Source organism: Podarcis erhardii (assembly GCF_964252035.2).
Source record: "Podarcis erhardii genome assembly, chromosome: 2".
In the NCBI taxonomy this organism is placed as follows: domain Eukaryota; kingdom Metazoa; phylum Chordata; class Lepidosauria; order Squamata; family Lacertidae; genus Podarcis; species Podarcis erhardii.
The window spans coordinates 59,222,649-59,242,592 of NC_138498.1; the positions used below are offsets into that span (position 1 = coordinate 59,222,649).

At 42.3% G+C, this 19,944-nt stretch overlaps 1 protein-coding gene and 1 long non-coding RNA gene across 2 annotated transcripts in view; one reads left to right on the forward strand and one right to left on the reverse strand.

Moving 5' to 3' along the window:
- JADE2 (jade family PHD finger 2) overlaps positions 1–19,944 on the forward strand; it is a 145,426-nt gene that overhangs the window by 112,209 nt on the left and 13,273 nt on the right. The window contains exons 9-10 of the mRNA XM_081850324.1: positions 7,587–8,048; positions 18,326–18,443. Of these exons, the coding sequence (XP_081706450.1) occupies positions 7,587–8,048; positions 18,326–18,443 (580 nt within the window). The remainder of the gene's footprint in view (positions 1–7,586; positions 8,049–18,325; positions 18,444–19,944) is intronic.
- Positions 331–6,175, reverse strand: LOC309335404. The gene is made up of 3 exons (XR_014153477.1): positions 6,070–6,175; positions 5,324–5,476; positions 331–1,574 (listed from the first exon to the last, which is right to left on the reverse strand). It is a non-coding gene; the product is annotated as an uncharacterized lncRNA (long non-coding RNA).

Genomic DNA, 19,944 nt, shown 5'->3' on the forward strand with positions numbered 1-19,944 from the left:
GGCAAATAATATACACAAGCGACCAAAAGGCGCAACCTGTTAGGCCTTGCTGGGTGTTTATAACTTTTGTTATAACTTTTGTTTATTTATTTATTTCATTTCAATTCTATACCACCTTTTTCTTCCAAGGAGCTCAAGATGGTGTACATGGGGGTGTGTCCCTGTCAGAATGCTGGGTGGTAGTTTCTCGTGAGTAACCAGGCAGGACTCTGACCTGTCTTTTACAGGTTTTATTGTACAAACTATTTACAGTGAAGATACACAAGGTTCATGTCCGTCTTAGTCACTTAAGGCAGAATCCGGGAGTTGCCCCTTCCGGCTTCTCCCCCAATATAAGAACTTAGACACCCCAAATCTCCACCTCCCCTCCTTGTGTTTCACCCCTCTGCGCAAGTGTGGCGATGGAAGTGGCGTGTGTGCCTCCTGGCCAGCCGGGCTAGGTGAGGTGCTTGGGCTCTCAGCAGCATCTTTGAGCCCTCTCCTCACTTGGCTGGCCCCTTCCCTCTCTTCTCCACTGGAGGTGTGGCTTTTCCCCTTGCTGGAAGAGGAACTGCTCCTTAGAAGCATTGGAGGCTCCCTGTATCCCGACAGTGTCTCTGCCTCTCTCCCCTGTTCCAATGGCAGTCACCTGACACCCCCAAAAAATTTTCATCCTCACAACAGCCCTGTGAGGTAGGTTAGGCTAAGAGATGGTGACTGGCCCAAGGTTACCCAGTACCCTTCTTGACTGAGTGGGCGAACCCTGGTCTCCCAGGTCATAGTCCAACCTGCTAACCATTATGTTACTTTACATTGACCTCACTGGCTTTTATCTCATGTGCAGCTTTTAGTTGGAAGGGAAAGGAGAGGGACTCCCCCTCCTCTCCTCTCCCAGTGTCTCCATGGCGTCAAGGGGGTTTGTGTGTAAATTATTTCCCTTCCTGTCAGGTTTTGCAGGAGATAGCAGCAGAATGTTGGTCTTTTTTATCTTTAGTTCCCAGGTAACAAGAAATGCCACTGAATACAGTCAAGTGTTCTTTTCCACTTCTTTTATCACAGTATTTTATCTTATCCAAGCTCACTTTGATCTCTAGGAAGATTACCGAAGTGTTGATCTCTGGGTCCAAAGGGAGGATCTGTCAAAGATTGTTTGTATGTTGAGGCTGCAACTGTCGTGAGACAGCTATCTGGTGGAAGGAAAGTCATGTGCTATATGAACAGAAAGTGTGAAGCCACAACCATAACATTTGGGGCATTGTAAGGGAGAAATTTTAAAGCAATCCCTTTTAGCCTGAAGTGAAAGCTCTCACACACGTTTCATTAAATCTTTCCAACATTTGATTCAATTCCATTTGCGATGGCTCTGGGTGGATCTGCTTATTCACCCTGCCAGATGGAGATATTCTGTCATAATGGCAACTGCTTTTGAAGAACGGAAGGGCAGGGAAACAAGACGGCTACACTTGGCAGCGTTGGGTGGGGGGGTGGGAAGAAAAGGAAGAATTCAGTTTTCTCTGAGACTTCATCCTCTTAGCTCTGGCTCACGTGTTAGTTTTGAAATGCTCTGAGCTGAGTGGATTTGCATGAAAGGTCACCTGAAATGGAAAACAGGGTTTTATTGTCTCCTTTGCTGACATCCCACATTTCATAAGTCTTCATAAGACTGACAGTTGAGCTTTTGTTGGCGCTGGCCTCGTAAGAGGGAGAACATTTTCACCAAAAGAAGGAATGAAAGAAATATGTAGATGATTCATTTGTTTAAACGTTTAAGCAATGACTAAGCATCAAACTGAAACATAGGGGAGGGGGAATTAGAATTCAGATCTGCCTCCACTTTCATCACATTAGGATTGCAAATCTCATTATTTGTGTTGATGTAGCATCTCCATCTGGGTTTGCTTATGCAGGTGAAATTTAGCATAGAAGACTCCACAATAGCTTTATAAAATAGCTTTTGGCCAAGGGCGGGGGGTAACTTTCCTGAAACCTTCCAGGCAAAGGGATCAAAATTCATGCAGCTCAGTGAAAGTGACAATAGCCAGGGATTTAGTGGAGAAAAGTAATGGAGTAGGTAATGGAGTAATGGGGTTGCTAGGAATTGTGTTACTTGTTTTTATAATCGTATACAAATCCTTCCTCCTTTACTTGTAGGATTATATTACTATAACCCACCCTGGAACCTTATGGTGAAGGGCAGATAAGAACTATTATAAATACATTTGTTGTTGTTATTAAATTTATTACCCACCCTTCACCAACAGGTCTTGGGGCAAGTTTCAACAATCTAAAATTAAGAATTAAAAACAGTTAAAACAGTTTTCAGCCATAGGAGTACGTTGGGCACACAGGCAAAGCTGCATCTTGAGCATTCTCTGAACACACTATAATGAAGAAGCCACATTCACCTCTGTAAGAGGGAATTTAGGGGCAGACACAGAGAATGCCCTCTCCAGGGAGGTGGTGTTACCAAGAAGGCCGCCTCTGCTGATTTTAACATCTGAGAAGTGCTGTAGGGAAGGAGGTGGTCTGGGAGATAGTACCTTTAGGCAATGCAACATCAGTGCAACTACAGTGGTACCTCGGGTTAAGTACTTAATTCGTTCCAGAGGTCCGTTCTTAACCTGTAACTGTTCTTAACCTGAAGCACCACTTAAGCTAATGGGGCCTCCTGCTGCCGCCGTGCCGCCGGAGCACGATTTCTGTTCTCATCCTGAAGCAAAGTTCTTAACCTGAGGTAATATTTCTGGGTTAGCGGAGTCTGTAACCTGAAGCGTATGTAACCTGAAGCGCATGTAACCCGAGGTACCACTGTACACTGGTTTAGAGGTTCAACAGTGATACAGAGGATCATTCACAATAACCACGTTGACGCGTAAACATATGACTTTGGTTTTCCAAGGGGCAGGGATGTGCAAGAGGACAGTACTAAACAATTCCCTTTTTGAAAAGACTAAGTCTACAACCCTATACAGTGGTACATTAACACAATTCCCAACTCTTGCTACCTTTCAGTATATTCTTCTCCCCACTCTGCTGTATGGTTTTATTCTGCTAGCTGGGCTGGAGGAGGGGAATAATGCATCAATAACGTCTTCATTATCACTTTAATGCAAGGTTCTTTGGTAGCTACTGCTGAACAGGTACTTTTCGTTGTTGACCTGTCAGCTCAGCTTGCTAATTATTTCCTATTTGCATTTCGGGCAGAGTCCCTGACAACTGCTACTTGCCATCTGTCAGAGGAAACCCAGGATGGGTGGCATTCTGTTTGTTTTATCTGTAAGGTAGCGCGGATAATCTTTCCTTCATAAAAGGGCACTGTGTAGGCTGTTGTTCTGGCAAAAGTCATAAACAATTTAATAATGATATTAATACTGTTTGTGACGCAAATAGGGAGGGGAGGGGAGAAACCGAGATGCATTTATTTCAGTAGCTTAGCTAAGCCGGAGAGGTCCTTGCCCAGCTTTCATCTCAGCACTGCAGCTAGTTGTGTGCACAACAGCACAAAGGATCTTTCCAATCACTCATTTTAAAGTACCCCCAGATGTTACTCCAATATAAACACAATTGGCTCCATCAGTAGCTATCTAGCTATGTATGCAGTAAAATTACAGCTTTGGCTACCGGACAAGAAAACTCAATCAAAGCTGTTTACTGCTGGCAAAAGCCTGTAACCTCAAAATGCAATAACACTTAGGAAAGTGACTCCGCTGCATCTTTTCAACATAGTCCCCCATCCCCAGCCCAGGTATTTATATCAGGCAGGCCTATGATAAAAACCGCATGATAGCAGAACAGCATTGCTTTACAAATCTGGGCACTGATACTGTGCATCCAGCAAAATGAATGAAAACTCAATACTCCGATTCTTAGGTCATGTCTGCGTCAGTGCATCCCACCACACCTTATCCCTGCATGGAATGCAGTTTACAATATTTGGTTAGATCTGCTGTTTAGGGGCTATCAGATCACCACCCTGGACAGATTTCTGTTAGTAGCTCCACAAGTGGCAGAGTGTCCCATAGCACTGTTATGACTCTTTTGCCCTCCTTAAGATCCTGCAAATATGAGGACCAAACCTGACATGTCAGTATCAGACCTCTTTGTTTAACCCTAGGTCTGCCCCAGTCACAGGGATACGGGTCTGCCTTTTTAGAGGAAAGGGAGATGCTCAGGTGAGGGGGAAGTGAACTCTCTTTGCCCCAACCTCTTATATTCCCTTAGCATCCTCTCACCAGATGTTTTTCCTGGAGCTCAGCAGAGGAGAAAAGCACCTTAAGGGACCAGTGGGGCAGAGATAAAGCTGCACAGAGTGTGCTTTTAAAACTGAACATAAAATTGTTTTCCCTCTTCCCTGAAATACCCTCACACTCAATTGAGTACGTGTAGTATCCCGAAACGCTTCTCAAATCCTTCAGGAAGTGTCCCCTTGCGTTAATGCGATCATTCAAGCTGGAGCAACCATGGTTCTTAACAAATATATCTGAACTATGTAAACTGCTCAGTGTGGTGTCTTCAGCAATAAGGTCTTCAGAACAGCTCCTTATTGCTGTTTAACTGGCCATTAGCAGCTGGAATAGACTGATTTCTTATGGGTTATGGCTGAAATAATTACCTGACACTCGGAGCTATTAAAAAACAGTTAATGAATAGTGGGTGGATCCATGAGGAGACAGCAGAGTTACATACAGCTAGCTGGGGAATGTGTTATATTGGGTAGGAAATGGCACTTCAGATGTTGCTGCCTGGGGGAGGAGGGGGACAGAACAAATTAGATAGGGAGGGCTTTAATAAAATTGTTTGATTTTTTTTCTTTAAAAGAACTGTTGACAGCTATTTAGCGACTGCAATGAGCGTTAATCAGTTAATTTTTATGTTACTAGCTTGCCAAAAGCTTGAGGCTCACTTTTTTGTTCTCTTTCTTTTTAATATATAATTAGAGGACATATATCAAAGGGGAAGATACTGTTAAAGGTCCAGTCTTTCCAGGGGCATTGCAAGCCCCCAAGAGTGTAGATTTATTCATGAACTTGTGACCCAGTCTGCGACCCAAAAATCACATTAGCTAAGGTAGTTCAAAAAGAACAGAACAATGTGGTAGAAACTCTGGTCTCACCACCACCCTCATAAACACACAATAATATAATATGAGTGTTTCAGAAGGGCAAATGTATGCTTCGGCACCATTAGTACTTTTGTTGCTCTGTTTTATAGGCAAAGGCAAAATCTCAACCAGAATTATTTGGGGAGTGGGGGAGAGTCTCTAAAGTCCATTTTCTTTCTACTGTTACTGCATTTTAGTACAAAACAAAAAGCAACCCACTCATTTATCAGAACTTCTCCATACCTTTCTCCTTTTATATTAGGGTTGCACAGCCTGTGACTCTCATCATCACTCACCATTAGCCTTGCTGACTGGGGTGGATGTTTGTTGTGGCCTCAGAACATATTATGGAGGGTCACAGGTTCCTTTTCCCTGTTTTGGCACATGGACTCAGCTCTACTCAAAGGGTTAAACATATTACTTAGTTTAACAGGAGATTACTTTCTATGTCAGCAATGTTTGTGTCATATATAAATACCTTGGGTATTTACCTCCAGGAAACCAGTAGAACTATGTTTACCACTTTGAGCTCCTTGGAGGAAAGCTGGTGTATAAATGTAATAAAGTATCCTCAATTTTTTTGGCAGTGGCAAAAAAAAAAAAAAGTTCTATTCGCCATTCAGACATTACAAGTAAAATGTTTTTCCCCCGACACTTTTTTACTGAATTCCGTTTTCCTTGCCCTTCCCTGTGTCACAGTGAAAAAAGGATTCTTCAGTGTTGGAAACTGGTACATGTGGGATAGATTTAAATGGGTAGGAGAGGATATATTGATTGCAGTTTATCCCACCAGGCCCCCATGCGTGTGGGTTAACAGAGTTTGAAAATCCCATCTTTGGCACCCCAATTAAAAGAATAGGAATTAGTCTGCAGGGCCTCCTTTGGAGAAAGTTCAACTAAAAAGTAAGCTGGCTTCCCCCTTCTTACCTCACTTAACAAAGAATCAGGCAACAACTTGTAATGTAAGTTTACAAATAAGATTTACCTACTTTATAATCATGCTTTGCTTCACAGCAACAGTAGCAGCAAAAGCCCCATACCTAGAGCTGCAGCAAGCAGGGCCATGACTACATCCAGCACTAATCAAAGGAAGAGAGAAGAGAGAGGAACAGGAAGTACTATATGCTGCTTCCTCTCCAGGAGAGGAGGGGAAATGATGTAACTCACAGCTCTCTCTACCAGTTGTATTTCTATGGTCTGAGTAGACACTCAGCAATTGCCTGTCAGCAGTACAGCTCTATGGTATTAGCCCCTTCTCATGCTAACTAGCAAGGAATATGCATTAGTTACGTTTGGCTGCTAATCTCCCACAGTTCCATAGTTCATGTTTGTTGTTGTTGTTGTTGTTTAGTCGTTTAGTCGTGTCCGACTCTTCGTGACCCCATGGACCAGAGCATGCCAGGCACGCCTGTCTTCCACTGCCTCCTGCAGTTTGGTCAGACTCATATAGTTTATGTTACCCCATGCTAATTAGTATTATATCATAGCTAGCTGACCTTTTGACCAGCACGCTGGCTTCAAGTATCAATAACTTTCAAAATGTAGTAAGCAGGGCAAAGGCATGCGCCTTGTGTGCTCTGAATAATTGGTCACCAGGGGAAAATATGGAGAGGAGAAATAAAAATCCTGCATCCTTCTTTTCTAATTTGATACTTATCAGGATGTTAATGTTTGTGACATCCTACAGAAATTGCATTAGCCACCTTGGAATCCTTTTGGATGAAAGGCAGTGTAACAATAAACAAGCCGATAGATAGATAGATAGATAGATAGATAGATAGATAGATAGATAGATAGATAGATAGATAGATAGATGACCTGTACTTCCTCTGGGATGCAGCTTGTTAATGTGAAATCAGTGCACTCTTCCTACCCTTCCCACCCAGAGGAGAGGCCACCTGGACAAGTTTTAAGAAGAGCAAAGAAAACAGCAGATCTCATCTTCACCCCATTCCAGATAGCACCTCTTCCTGGATGGGCTTTCCTTCTATTTTTGCTAGAACAAGGCTTCTGAGTGTAATCAGTGGAAATATAATAAAAAACTGGGAAAACTTGGCCTGGCCATGCAAAATACCTGACCATCCCACTGAGCCAATTTGGTGGGACACAGGATCAGCTGTGCTGTATAATTAAATATCTCCTCAGCAAAATCAAGTAGACAGATCCCATGAGGAATGTTTACATGAAGGAAAAACAGCAAGAACATAAACGTAGTGTGTAAGCAAGCTGTAGTGTAGTGGATAGAAATGTACTGTAGAATAGTGAGAGAGGGCATTATGGAGGGGTATTTTTCCATCTCCTCAAGAAAAGTGAGGGGTCTGAACAGAGAGTAATGAGGATGTGGTACTTTCCACCATCACCCTCCATTAATTTTACTGCTAGTATTAATTACGGCAGGAATTTTTTTGCTGTTGGTACTCTTGTAAAAGTGATCCTAGTTAACCATGAAATGGTTTTACAAGAATACTCAGGTCTTCGCTCTGCTTTCTCCCCCTATCTGTTGCAGTGTTCCATGCCTTCCTGCATCACAGCCTTCCACGTAACATGCGCCTTTGAACGGAATCTGGACATGCGGACACTTTTAGCAGAGAACGATGAGGTGAAGTTCAAGTCCTTCTGTCTAGAGCACAGCAGTGGTGCCACTAAGCCACCAGACGAAGCACGGGCGGATGCAGATCAAGGCAAGCTGGATATGGAAAAAGTAACGCTGAGGAAACAGAAGCTCCAACAGTTGGAGGAAGACTTCTATGATCTTGTGAAGCCCTCTGAAGTGGCTGAGAACCTTGACTTGACTGAGGGGCTAGTTGATTTTGTCTATCAGTACTGGAAATTAAAGAGGAAAGCCAATTACAACAAGCCTCTAATGATGCCCAAAACAGATGAGGTGGACAACTTGGCTCAGCAAGAGCAAGATGTGCTGTACCGACGCTTGAAGCTCTTCACACACCTCAGGCAAGATCTTGAAAGGGTGAGTAGAATTACAGGCTTTGTGAAATGTTCTGCTGTTTTACCGTTTCTAGTAATTCTTTAACTCCAGTGGCCTGATTATCCTAACAATCACTGAAACTTCACAGCGCCCAGGCATAGCTTCTGTTCTGATCGCTATCTGTATATTCATTTTCGTTACGATTTTTACTCAAGGAGTTCCATATTTTTCATTTGCCTGTCTAGACCATCCTTTTGTAAAGATAACGAGAAAGGCCCCAGCCTTCCTCTTTACCTTGGAGCTAGGGAGAAGGCAGAATTTGTCCCCACAGCTGAGTGAGCTTCCCAGGGTTCAGTACAGCAGTGGAGAAAATCCCCATCCTCTCTCCAACTCAGAGAGGAAGGTTTGGCTGGCACATGGATCCTCTTGGCCACATGGGACCAAAATGAGCACCAAACTTTTCCTCCTGTTCCTTGGGTAGCTTGTGTGACAGAGTGAAGGACTCAAAGCACTTTTGTTGGCTGGCACCATGAGGGCTGCAGTCCTATGTATATTTACCAGGGTTAGGCTGGAATGAACACAATCAAACTTTACTTCCATGTAAACCAAAAGTTGTGGGTCCATTCTTACACCAAGCAAGCACAAAAATCAAATGGAAAAATGGGGGTAGGAATTGTGTGCGTGTGTGTGAGAGAGAGAGAGAGAGTGAGTGAGTGTGAGCAGAACAATACTATCTGTTGCGTGTGTGTGAGAGAGAGAGTGAGAGTGAGTGAGTGTGAGCAGAACAATACTATCTGTTGTAGGTCCATGACATGGGGTGTCTTTCAGCACAGACCCATTGGCTTGGTTAGAACTAGCTCTTGAAAAGCTCAGTAGGGAAGTCAAATGCCCATAAATCCTGCAGTCCCTTCCACCCCACCACACAGTTTGGCCCTCCTAAGCAAATTAAAAGCACACTGCTAGGATAGCATAGACAAAAGGGTATCTTTTCTCATTAAATTTATTATTTCCTTTGTGATTAATTTTTATAGTAGGAATCAGTTTCTAGATAAGGCCAGGGAATGCTTTGTTAATAATCTTTTCAAAGGAATGGTCAATGTTTGTGAAATTGCTCAGTGTAACAATTTATGATGACAGACCTTCATCTACTCTTCTTTTGCCCTACTTTCCCCCTGCTGTGTCTAGTGCAGGCTGTGCTGCCGCATGCAAGACAGTAAAAGGAAATTTATTAGACTCCTGCTTTGTGAAGTTCCACGTTGCCAGAACTCTTGGACTCTTGTAAATTTCTCTTTTATTAGCTATGCATACAAAAACAAACAGTGGCGGAACCAACTGTGATGCTACAGAAAGTAGAGGAGATGGGGGCAGAGTTGGCACTGCATAAACAACTGAGATGGAAGACACAAAACAAATTGCCTAGTGAACATCTCTTGAGAAAGGAAAACACAGAGAAGCAGAAAGGAAAAGCTAGGAATGGGAAGCAAAGAGGATTTAATAGTGCATGGGAATAAATGTACAAGGGGTAAGCGCTGACAGAGGGTATTGCAGGCCTCATCCTTGTGACTGACTGCCCTAGTTGTGCCAGGTTCAGAGGTGAAACTGGAGGTTCAAATAAGCCATGAAAATACAAGATCTGTCCTGATCAGAGAGAGAATCAAAGCATTTTGTAAAACACTGTATTCACACTTAATTTTGATTCTTTCTCCTGTGATTATATGTGTGCTTACGTTAAAATGTATCGCTTGCCTTTCTACCATAAACAGTACTCAGCAGCACTCTTTTCAATGTATATGGTGCTTCAGAAGATTCACATGAAATGCAATTCATGATCTCTACCATGTGAAGCTGGGGGACTTTCTGCATTTTGTGTATAAATGCCACTGGGCCTTAGGAAGTGTTCTGTATGTAAGAGATGAAGTGACCCAAAGAAATTGCTCTTCATGAAGGAATTTAATGCTTCACTTTAAAAAAAGACACCTTTTTACCCCCTCAAAAATTAAAAAAACCCAGCTAGTGTTAAGTTTCTTCCAACTCATTATTATTTCTGCACCAGCTGCTGCTACAGTCTTAAAAACAGGTTTGAAACCAGCATCATGCCCCCAAAATGCTACCCAGATCTCTTCTTATGATGATGGGGCACATGGGGCCATCCAGATTTTGTTAGACTCAACCAGTCCAACAACATCTGGAGGGCCACAAGCTCCTCATCCCTGTTTTATGATGTAATTCATGGTCAGAAACTTGTTTTCTCTGCTCTTTTACAAATATTTTAATTGATATTAAAAACTATACAAGAACCCAAATTAACTTTATCCATAAGATACAATTGCATCTAGGACAAAATTGTTCATAAAAACCACTATTGACACCATTTCAACTCACAAGAACAGGGCCAAGAAGAGGAATATCACAACACCTTAGTTGAGACTAATAGTGCAAGTTCTTTAATAAAGTACTAGGGTAAAGGGGCAGGATCCTGCATTAAACAGGAACAGTAAGTGACAGATCACAGGATGAGGCATGGATTGAAAAGGGGGGAAAACTTGTGCCAATCTGAAATATCTTTAGAATTGGACTAAAAGATTTTAAAAGTGGAATAGAGATTTCCTGAACCAGATGACATGATTATGCATTAAGAAACTGTGTTGGACTTTCAAGATTGCTCTTTAGCCATGTACATTCCCTTCACCCTTTATTTTCTTCCTGTAACATAGGAGAATGATTCTCTTGCTTACATTTCTGATCTCTGTAATTTTAGGTTGTTGAAGCTGTGTTTTTAGCAACAAAGACAAACACAGCAAAACAATCTTCCACTGAGAGCCACTGTCCTAAGTTCCCCCGAGACTCAGTGAATTCAAAACAATGCAGCTGTAAAAATTAATCTATCTTATTCAACTTCAGCAAAGCTTCATAATTTTTCAGTTACTTGATAGAGAAGTGCAGCTTGTTTATGGTGTGTGGTGTAGTTTTAGCAATGCTGGTGAAAGTAGTTACATGGCCAATAAAAAGCATTTTTCTCTTAGACATATAAATTAAGAAACTGAAAGACATTCTAACACATATCTTGCCAGAGGCAGCTGTTTCCCTTGTAAAGAGATTTCAGTCTGATGTTCACTTCAAACCATAATAAATCGAAAGGTGTGTGTTAAAATATAGATCACATAAAATATATAGTGCATAAATCACATTTCTGTACTTGAGTCTTGGATATTTATTCTTACCAATTTTTTCTAAAAACTTTTCCACCTCTAAAACAGGAGCTTCCAAAATTTCTTGAGATAATACTAACATTTTGTATGGGTTTGCAGTCCAAACCATGTAGGTCTGACAGGAAAGCGCATCACTGTTAGAGCAGTCATGATACGTTTATGCAGATAAGACGGTATTGTCTCGCACCAACTTCCTTCTCTGTCATCCACTTTCTTATTGCTTCCTCCACCAGTTTTATAGTGGGACTAGGAGCTGTCTCAGTATATTTCAATGTGTGCATTATAAGACCAAGCAAGCAATGAGAACTTCACCTAGGGATAATCAAAAAGAGCATACAGGATATATTGACAGTGTGAAGACTGCTTTCTAGGGTGTTTACAGATAAGACAAACATTTTACTGTTTAAACCTTCTTCCCTAACACCTGCTATTCCCATTACAGTGCCGCCCAATTTCTAGACCCATCCGGGGTTTTTTAATGCCACAAACCTCCCATCATCCTCTGTTGGTTCACCTCAATGGTCCCACCTTTCACAACCAGCTGTCCGCATTTCTTTTAACCTGTTTTTATACCACACTATTCCCAGTCTCTATAGTCCATTTTCACCACCAGGTTTTGATTCTAAGCAGTCCATAGTATTTAGTTTAGAGACTATATTTGCTTTATTGCCCTGGGTTACAGCCTGAAAGTTCATGTAGAGGCCCCTTGTTGGCTGTCTTCAGTTACAGATATTGCAGCTGGGGGAAGTGTCAAAGGAGTTGCAAAGTGTAATCATGGCTTGAGTTGGTATAAATTTCCAGATTTGAACCTATTGCAGAAGTGGACTATGTGAAAGGGAAGTTCACAGAGCAAAGTGGACTATCCACCCAAACCTAAAGTTAAGGAGGGCAGAATATCTGGCACAATTCCTACCAATAGGCAGCTATTTAAGCAATGATCGGTCTCCTCACAAAAAACAACAACAAAAGAAACATCACTGATAGGTTTAAAATAAGCATTCTTTGATCACTGAGTACCCACAGGAGTTAGAAAATACTGAAAGCCTCATCTATTAGCTGGAGGTGTCATACCTTATAGTATTTAAGGCTTGTTCCCGTGAGCAGATTGATTCTTGTGTTATTATTCAGGATTAGCTGTCCATGTAGGAACTACTTAATCCTGTGAGTGCTTAACCAAACTTTTAGCCTGATCCTACCTATGTTTATTCACAACTCAGTCCCACTGAGTTCGGTAGGCTTTCCTCCCAAAGAAGTATGCATATGATTATATCCCTAAAAAGTAATTGTGCAGTAGGAGCCAAATCCAGGAGCTGTGTATTATTGAAGCATTGTATTGAATCCAGGATTCGGGCTACTGCACTCATGCAGGACCTTTGTTGCTTTGGCAATGGGAGAGCACAGTCAGAGCTGCTGTGAATAAAATTATAAATAAAACTTGCAATTATATCCTCATAAGATGATTGTTTTTAGATTTGGTGCACAATATGCATTTTACCACTCTACTCAAACGCTTTTAAAACCTTAATGAGCATGTATCAGTAAAGTCAAGTCCTCTGCTTTTGCATATTTAGTTCCCTTTGAACTGTTACAGCACACATTCATTTCAGGAGGGTGTTCTTTTTTCTGGCTAATTAGGACTTATTGAGGAATTAGTCATATTTTCAATTCACTTTTGATTGCTTTTACTTCCAAACTGACATCATATTTTGTATTCATGTTACTCCAGGAAGCCTTTATTTAAAAAAAAAAAAAAAAACAAGAAAAAAACCCCAAAACCACCCATTCACAGATGTGACAATTTTAAAGTATTCCACTGCCCTGTTTCTTTGATTCTTTTGCCCCTCACATTATTGACCTTGATAAACCAAAATTAAGAAACTGACGCGGGTGGTGCTGTGGGTTAAACCACAGAGCCTAGGACTTGCCCATCAGAAGGTCAGCGGTTCGAATCCCTGCGACGGGGTGAGCTCCCGTTGCTCGGTCCCTGCTTCTACCAACCTAGCAGTTTGAAAGCACGTCAAAGTGCAAGTAGATAAATAGGTACCGCTCCGGTGGGAAGGTAAACGGTGTTTCCGTGCGCTGCTCTGGTTCGCCAGAAGCGGCTTAGTCATGCTGGCCACATGACCTGGAAGCTGTACGCTGGCTCCCTCGGCCATAAAGCGAGATGAGCACCGCAACCCCAGAGTCGGTCACAACTGGACCTAATGGCCAGGGGTCCCTTTACCTTTTTTATCCGCTACCCCAGTCTAGATACCATTGTGTCTTAGGGTGGTAAAAAGCCCCCATGCAAAGCCATGTGTGTTTTGTCAGAAAAAGGGCACCTGCATGCTTCACTGGGTCAGTTTTTGCTTGCAAAACTGCATGCACATTTTTTTACCTGGATATGTTAATATAGATAAAGCACCTCAGTGGCATAAAATCAATAGATTTCAGGGGTATTTTTTCCCCACCAAACACCTTTCAGAAGCAGAAACAACCATAAATTTTAACACCTTAAATTTTGGGACATCAGTTACTATTGTGCAGGTGACAGTCTCCTGGAAGGTCTACTCTGACATGAACACTGCAGTGAAAATGCACCCAGTCTGGATGCAATTTTCTTAACTGCACCCAGAGAAAAGAATAATTGTTTGAGTGCAGGGTTTGTCCTCCTTAATTACATAAGGAACAGGCCCTTGTTTTTATTTGTCTTGCTGGTTATTTACAATTAAGATCCAGGAAGCTCACTGCCCAAAGTCTCACTCACATTAATTCATCAGTGAAGACAGAAGAAACCCAGATAATTGGGCAAGTGTAAATTCATGGTGTTTCTGTCACCATATAGCTTTTTAAAAAAAGCCTCTGACAAGCAAACAATTCTGTTTACTATTTTGGTTCCAGCTAGCAGAGATTAATGGTGAGGGGCAGATCAAATGTGATGTTAGAGATACACAGGCTCCTAAATACTTGCACTGTTTTGTAAAAGCTTACCAAAGGGATGCATAGTCATGGATATCCAAGGCTTACTAAAGAGATGGATATTCATCCCCCCCAAAAAAAGCGAGGGGGAAGAATGAAAAATGTTATGTGAATATCATTCTTTGTCTGTATAAATTACTGGAAATATTGTTGAGGACATTGTACATGAGGCACTCCAGTGAGAATTTACTTTTCCTCCCTACTTTCACGCCATCCCACAGTTTTACTTCAGAAATGCAATGCTGTTATGAGGGGGATTTGTTTATTTATACACACATAGCCTAATCCAGTCAATTGGCCTACAAACATGGAATCAAGCTTCCACATGCACAGTCCCTAGTTGTAAGAAGATTCATAAACACAAGTAGATGTAAACAACAACAACAACTACTACTACTACTACCACCGTATTTTTCACCCTATAGGACGCACTTTTTCCCCTCCAAAAATGAAGGGGAAATGTGTGTGCGTCCTATGGGGTGAATGCAGGCTTCAGGAAGCTATCCACAAGCCTTGCGAGCCCTGTGGGAGTTCTCGCGGGCTTGCAGGCAGCAGCCTGCCGCCCGAAGCCTGGGGCGTGCTGCACAGCGCGCCCCGGGCTTCAGTTCCCCGACCTGGTTTGGAGGCTGGTGGCGGGGAGAAGCGCGCTTCCTGCTGTCCCGTGATCTGGTCTGAAGGCTGGTGGCAGGGAGAAGCGTGTTTCTCCCTGCCGCCAGCTCCACAAGTTCGGGGAACAGCGGAGAGGCGGAGCGCCGCCATCCTGCTGTTCCCCGACCTGGTTTGGGCTTCATGCAGATATCCGCAAGCGTGGGAGCCCGGCGGGTAGTCGCGCCGGTCTCCCAAGGCTTGCGGAGAGCTGCCTGTTCTGGGGTCGGGGGAAGCTCGGGCGTCCTCCACCCCAGCCCCACGCCTGGGGGGAAAATAATTTTTTTTCTTTATCCCCCCCCCCAAAAAAATTAGGTGCATCCTATGGGGTGAAAAATACGGTATATTTATACCCCGGCCATCTGGCTGGGTTTCCTCAGCCACTCTGGGCAGCTCCCAACAGAATACTATATTAAAAACCTTGATAAAACATTAAAAACCTCCCTAACCAGGGCTGTCTACAGATGTCTTCTAAAAGTCAGATAGTTGTTTATTTCCTTGACATCTGATGGGACGGCATTCCACAGAATGGGTGCCACTACTGAAAAGGCCCTCTGCCTGGTTATATGCATTTGTGATCCATCTATTAGGGTTGCACACACATAGCTATTGGGAACTCTCTTTTTTCTGGAGTGGGTGGGGAGGAGCTGAATTTAGTCATTTTTCCTACCTTGGACACTGTTCCTCTTGTGCAGATACTTCTCTGAATTCAACACCCACCCACCCCTTTTCTTTACTTGCTTGGAGATTGCTTCAGGACTTTTTAATGTAAACCTCTATACAAATTTAATGAGCTAAACATCAAGCAAGACACAGAATTTGTGCTTAAATTGGTTCAGAACTTCTTTTTGGTTTTGCTTATTTTGGGTCCCTGTCCCCCCAAGTGCCTGTTATACACAGTTGTGGGTAAGGTCCTGATGAAATAGCACAGTTTCTTAAAAGTTTGATGCAGGTAGGAGTTGGCAGGGATTCTGAAGGAGGGGTCTCCAGAGAGATTTTTTGTTATGTGAATAAAGCTTTATTTTCATACCAGCTGCTCATGGGCATGAGTGTAACAGCATTGCACAGGGCGGTAATGAATCAGAATTTGGCCCAGTTAGTATATGAATGAACCAGGGCAGACTTAGGTCAGAAGAGGATGGGTATATTTAGATGCCTGTAAAGTCTATATTTACTTCACACTGTGCCTCTGACAGTGTGTGACAGGGTGGCTTAAATCATCAATGAAGTCCTGTTAGAGATTAGCAACAGGCTTTTCATGCCCCTGTACTGATTTGGAAAAGCAAATGTTAAAAATCAGGAGCGCTTCTGCTTGAAGACTGATCTTGAACTTCAGGGGTTGAGGTCTCGGACCCCTGCAGTTGCCTCAGCATGATAATGTGTCAGGAAGTAATTTGACACTTGAACAGCTCTTTTTGGTCTCCTTGATCTGTGTCTGGGCTTTGCTCTCTCCTGAACAGCTATGCTGTCGAAACAGGATAGCCAACTGGTACAAGGTTTTCTTTTACCACTGACATTCCCTCTGCATACAGTATTTATGCTGAATGGAGCTTTTCTCTGAGGAGGATTTCTTGCAACTGGGTCATCAGTCACTGGTGAAATGACAGCTCCTCTCCTGAAGGAAGCAAGACAGAAGTGACCTTTGGGTGACTGGGTTTGTTTTAGAAGCACTGTCATTTGCTGTACACCTGCCAGAGAGAAAGGTGTTATTGTTTTGTGTGGGGGTTTTTTATTTTTATTTTTTTAAAAAGAAGCATTTGGAAAATTCTGTGGCAGATTGTTGTCCGTGGGGACAAACAAAGCCAGTAGTATTAAACCACAACCCCTGTCATAGCACTATGAGGAGTTGTGGTTTTTCCACACCTTGTAAACCACAATCTGTAGCCAAAGTTTGTTAGTGTACCGATCATGGTTTGTTGGAGTGAAACAAACCATAATCCCTGGTTCGGATATAACACTAAGCCAGAGTTTCCTCTGCGTGCTAGCAGGGAGCCGACAAATAGTCCAGAAAGATGCACTCATGGTGAACCATTAACTGTGGTTTACCATGCCATGCAAAGTGGGCCACTGTATCTTTTTGACATTTGTAGATCAATCCTGCTCCTCAAGGCTCCAGCAGTGTCTGCAAACTGAGTCTTTGCTGTATAATTCTCTTCCACTATACAAAGCTATTACTAGCAACACAGGACCTTTAAACGTAATGACAGAAAAACTTGCTGCAGTTCTACTGCAGAATTCCATAAAAGTACTATTTTATATAGACACATCCTGAACCAAGCTGTATAATTAAAACAGTAGGTTTTAATTATATTAAACGTATCCTACAGATGTTGTTATTTTAAAGTTCATTCCCGTTACCAGAGCCATGCGCAAACAAAGTAATGCATTGTACCAATAGCTCAATCTTTATTGGAAGGAAGGACAGCTGGGCTGCCTCTGGTCACTGAAGGCACAGTAGTTGCCTGCTTGAGAGCGGTTGTACTATAGTGGCTGGATTTTGAGCTTGGACGTGGATGCAGAAGACCCAAAGTCCAATCCTTTCTTATCTTTGACATTCATTTAGTGGCCTTGGCCAAGTCATTATGTCTCAGCCCTGCCTGGCTGACATTGTCATATGAGAAGAATATGAGTTGCTGTATGAGAAGGATAAAATGAGACAATTTCATCTCTTCCAGCCTAGAACTTTGTTGTGCCCTGCAAGTGTAGGGTAAACAATTTTCTTTAGAAGAAGCAGAGACTTATTTGTCAATAATTATTAAAAGATTCAAGACACAACAGAGGTTTTCTTACCCCAGTCTGTGACTCATTAATATTGCTAGTTTCACCTTCCCTCATTCTTTCACCATAGCTTTTGCTCTCATAACCAGAAGAACCCACACTTCGTGGCATGTGCAGTCCTCTCTCCTGCCCTCCACAGATCAACTCCATTCCCACATTAAAACTGGACAAAATATTTGTGGCATCTTCTCTTTGCAAACAATTGCTGCTTGAAAAGGTAGATAAGCTACCCTCCCAAGCCTATTACATGAATTAGATGCCAGACGGCCTCTGCTGATGGTCAAAGGCAGCTTATAGCAGCCTTTGCCTTAAGCCCAGGTATAGAAAACCTGCCACTCTCCAGATATGGCTGGACCCCAACTTTGGCCAATGGTTGGGGATAGTGGGTATTTCACCAACATTTCAACCACAGGTTACCCATTCCTGCTTTAGGTTATTGTCAGTTATTCATAGGTATCGGGCTGATAACTGATCCAAGAGGGAGATGTTTCTTTTATTGGTGGTTTCTTGCCCGCAGTATTTGCATTATTCGAACTGCCTCCAGAGTGTACAGGAATGCAGGCATGAAAGATGGAGAAACAAAGTGTGCCATGGAAAGATTTGATCACGATAAACAAGAGGGCAAGGATAAGCAGAGAAATGGTGTAGCATTTTAAGTAGTTGAGATGCCAGTGGATTTTTGTCAGAATTCACCACTAAAGTAGAAACCGGGGTTATTCTGTTTTGCAGGTTAGGAATCTCTGTTACATGGTGACAAGGCGAGAGAAAATGAAGCACTCCATTTGCAAACTCCAGGAACAGATCTTCCACCTACAGATGAAACTTATTGAGAAGGACCTTTACCCAGGTATATGTTCCTTCTGGGGCCCAAAAAGCCTACTGTCAGCATAATGATTATTGCTGATGTGTTTGCTGACATTTTAACATGCTATGTTTATTTATTTTTGGTAGTAGGTATGTATGTGTTCCTGTAAAGATGCATTAATTCAAGAGCTTAATTTCTAAATATAAGCTGCAGGGGCTCAACTTTGTTGGATGTTACACTCACTCCCTCTTACACTCCCTCAAGCCAGTTTAAATAAGGAACGGTCAGGGATATATTTTTTTAAAAAACACAAACTTAATGTCACTATGTTAAGTCATAACATGACTTATAAAAACATACTTTTTTGTTATAATAGGAAACTACCACCTAACCATTCCAGATAATTAATTATTATTCATTTGTAATGCCAAGCCATGAAAATCTGAAACGGTACTACAGTTAATGGGTTTGCCATTAGCTACCCAGGGCCTAGCTTACTTATACAGTAGAAGCTGTAGCTGTTTAAAAGGTAACCCAGTGTGTCATCACCCAGCTATTAATGGGGATAAGCAACAAGGTTCCTTCTGAACACGTATGAAATCATCTTAACATAGTTAGCAAGACATCAGGGCAAATCCTTTAATTTCCTGATTTGCAGAAGAGCCTGATATCGCAGCTCCTGCTGACCCTGTGCAAACAAGTCATATGTCACATCTAAGGTAGAAATTAGCTAGAAATCCTAACTGCATTAGTTAATTTCTGTTTAATCAACCTGACCTGTTATGAAATCCTATTGCAGAAGCATGCTGTTTGCTTCCCACCTTCTTTGGATTATTATTGCTCATCTTGGCCCCCAAGGCTCTAGACTTTAGTGTTTTTAGTGGCAGCATCTGGTTCACTAGCATGGTTTGCCAGCAGTTACACTGGCTTCCTGGCAACTGCCTCTGACTCTATTAAGGATCAAAGGTTGAACTGCTGGCAGCTGATCTTTTTGCTCCTCTTTGCTCTTAGCTTTATCTGCAAATTAAGTTGTGGCTATCTGTTAATAAGGAGAGCCTTAAGATGCATGCAACCATCGGAAGATTTTAAAAATAAGCTCCTTTGAAAAGGCGCACACCCAGCCAAAAAGCACATAGTTGTTGAGTCCATATCTTATAAATTAAATTTTTTTTAAAATCCCCTTTTGCAACAAGAACACAGAACCCAAAACTCAAAGCTATGTAACATTTTCTCCAGAAGGAGCATCTGGCTGTCTGGCAGAGTTTCCAGTCAGTTGTTGTGTTTGTGGCTTTGGAGCCTCCTCAGAAGCCATCACATGGTTAGGGTTTCTTTAGGACTGTCTGGACCACATTCTCTTTTGCTGAAAGCTTTTTTCTCGAGTTCAATTTTGAGGGTCTGAGGAATGTGTTACCTGAGAAATGTGTGGTTCCACGTTTGTTTGACCATGATGCAAACTTTCTTTGTGCGCAGAAGATCCCATACATTTATGGCAACCCAATCATAGGCAGACAAAAGCTTCAGAAAACCCACCACATCAGGGACA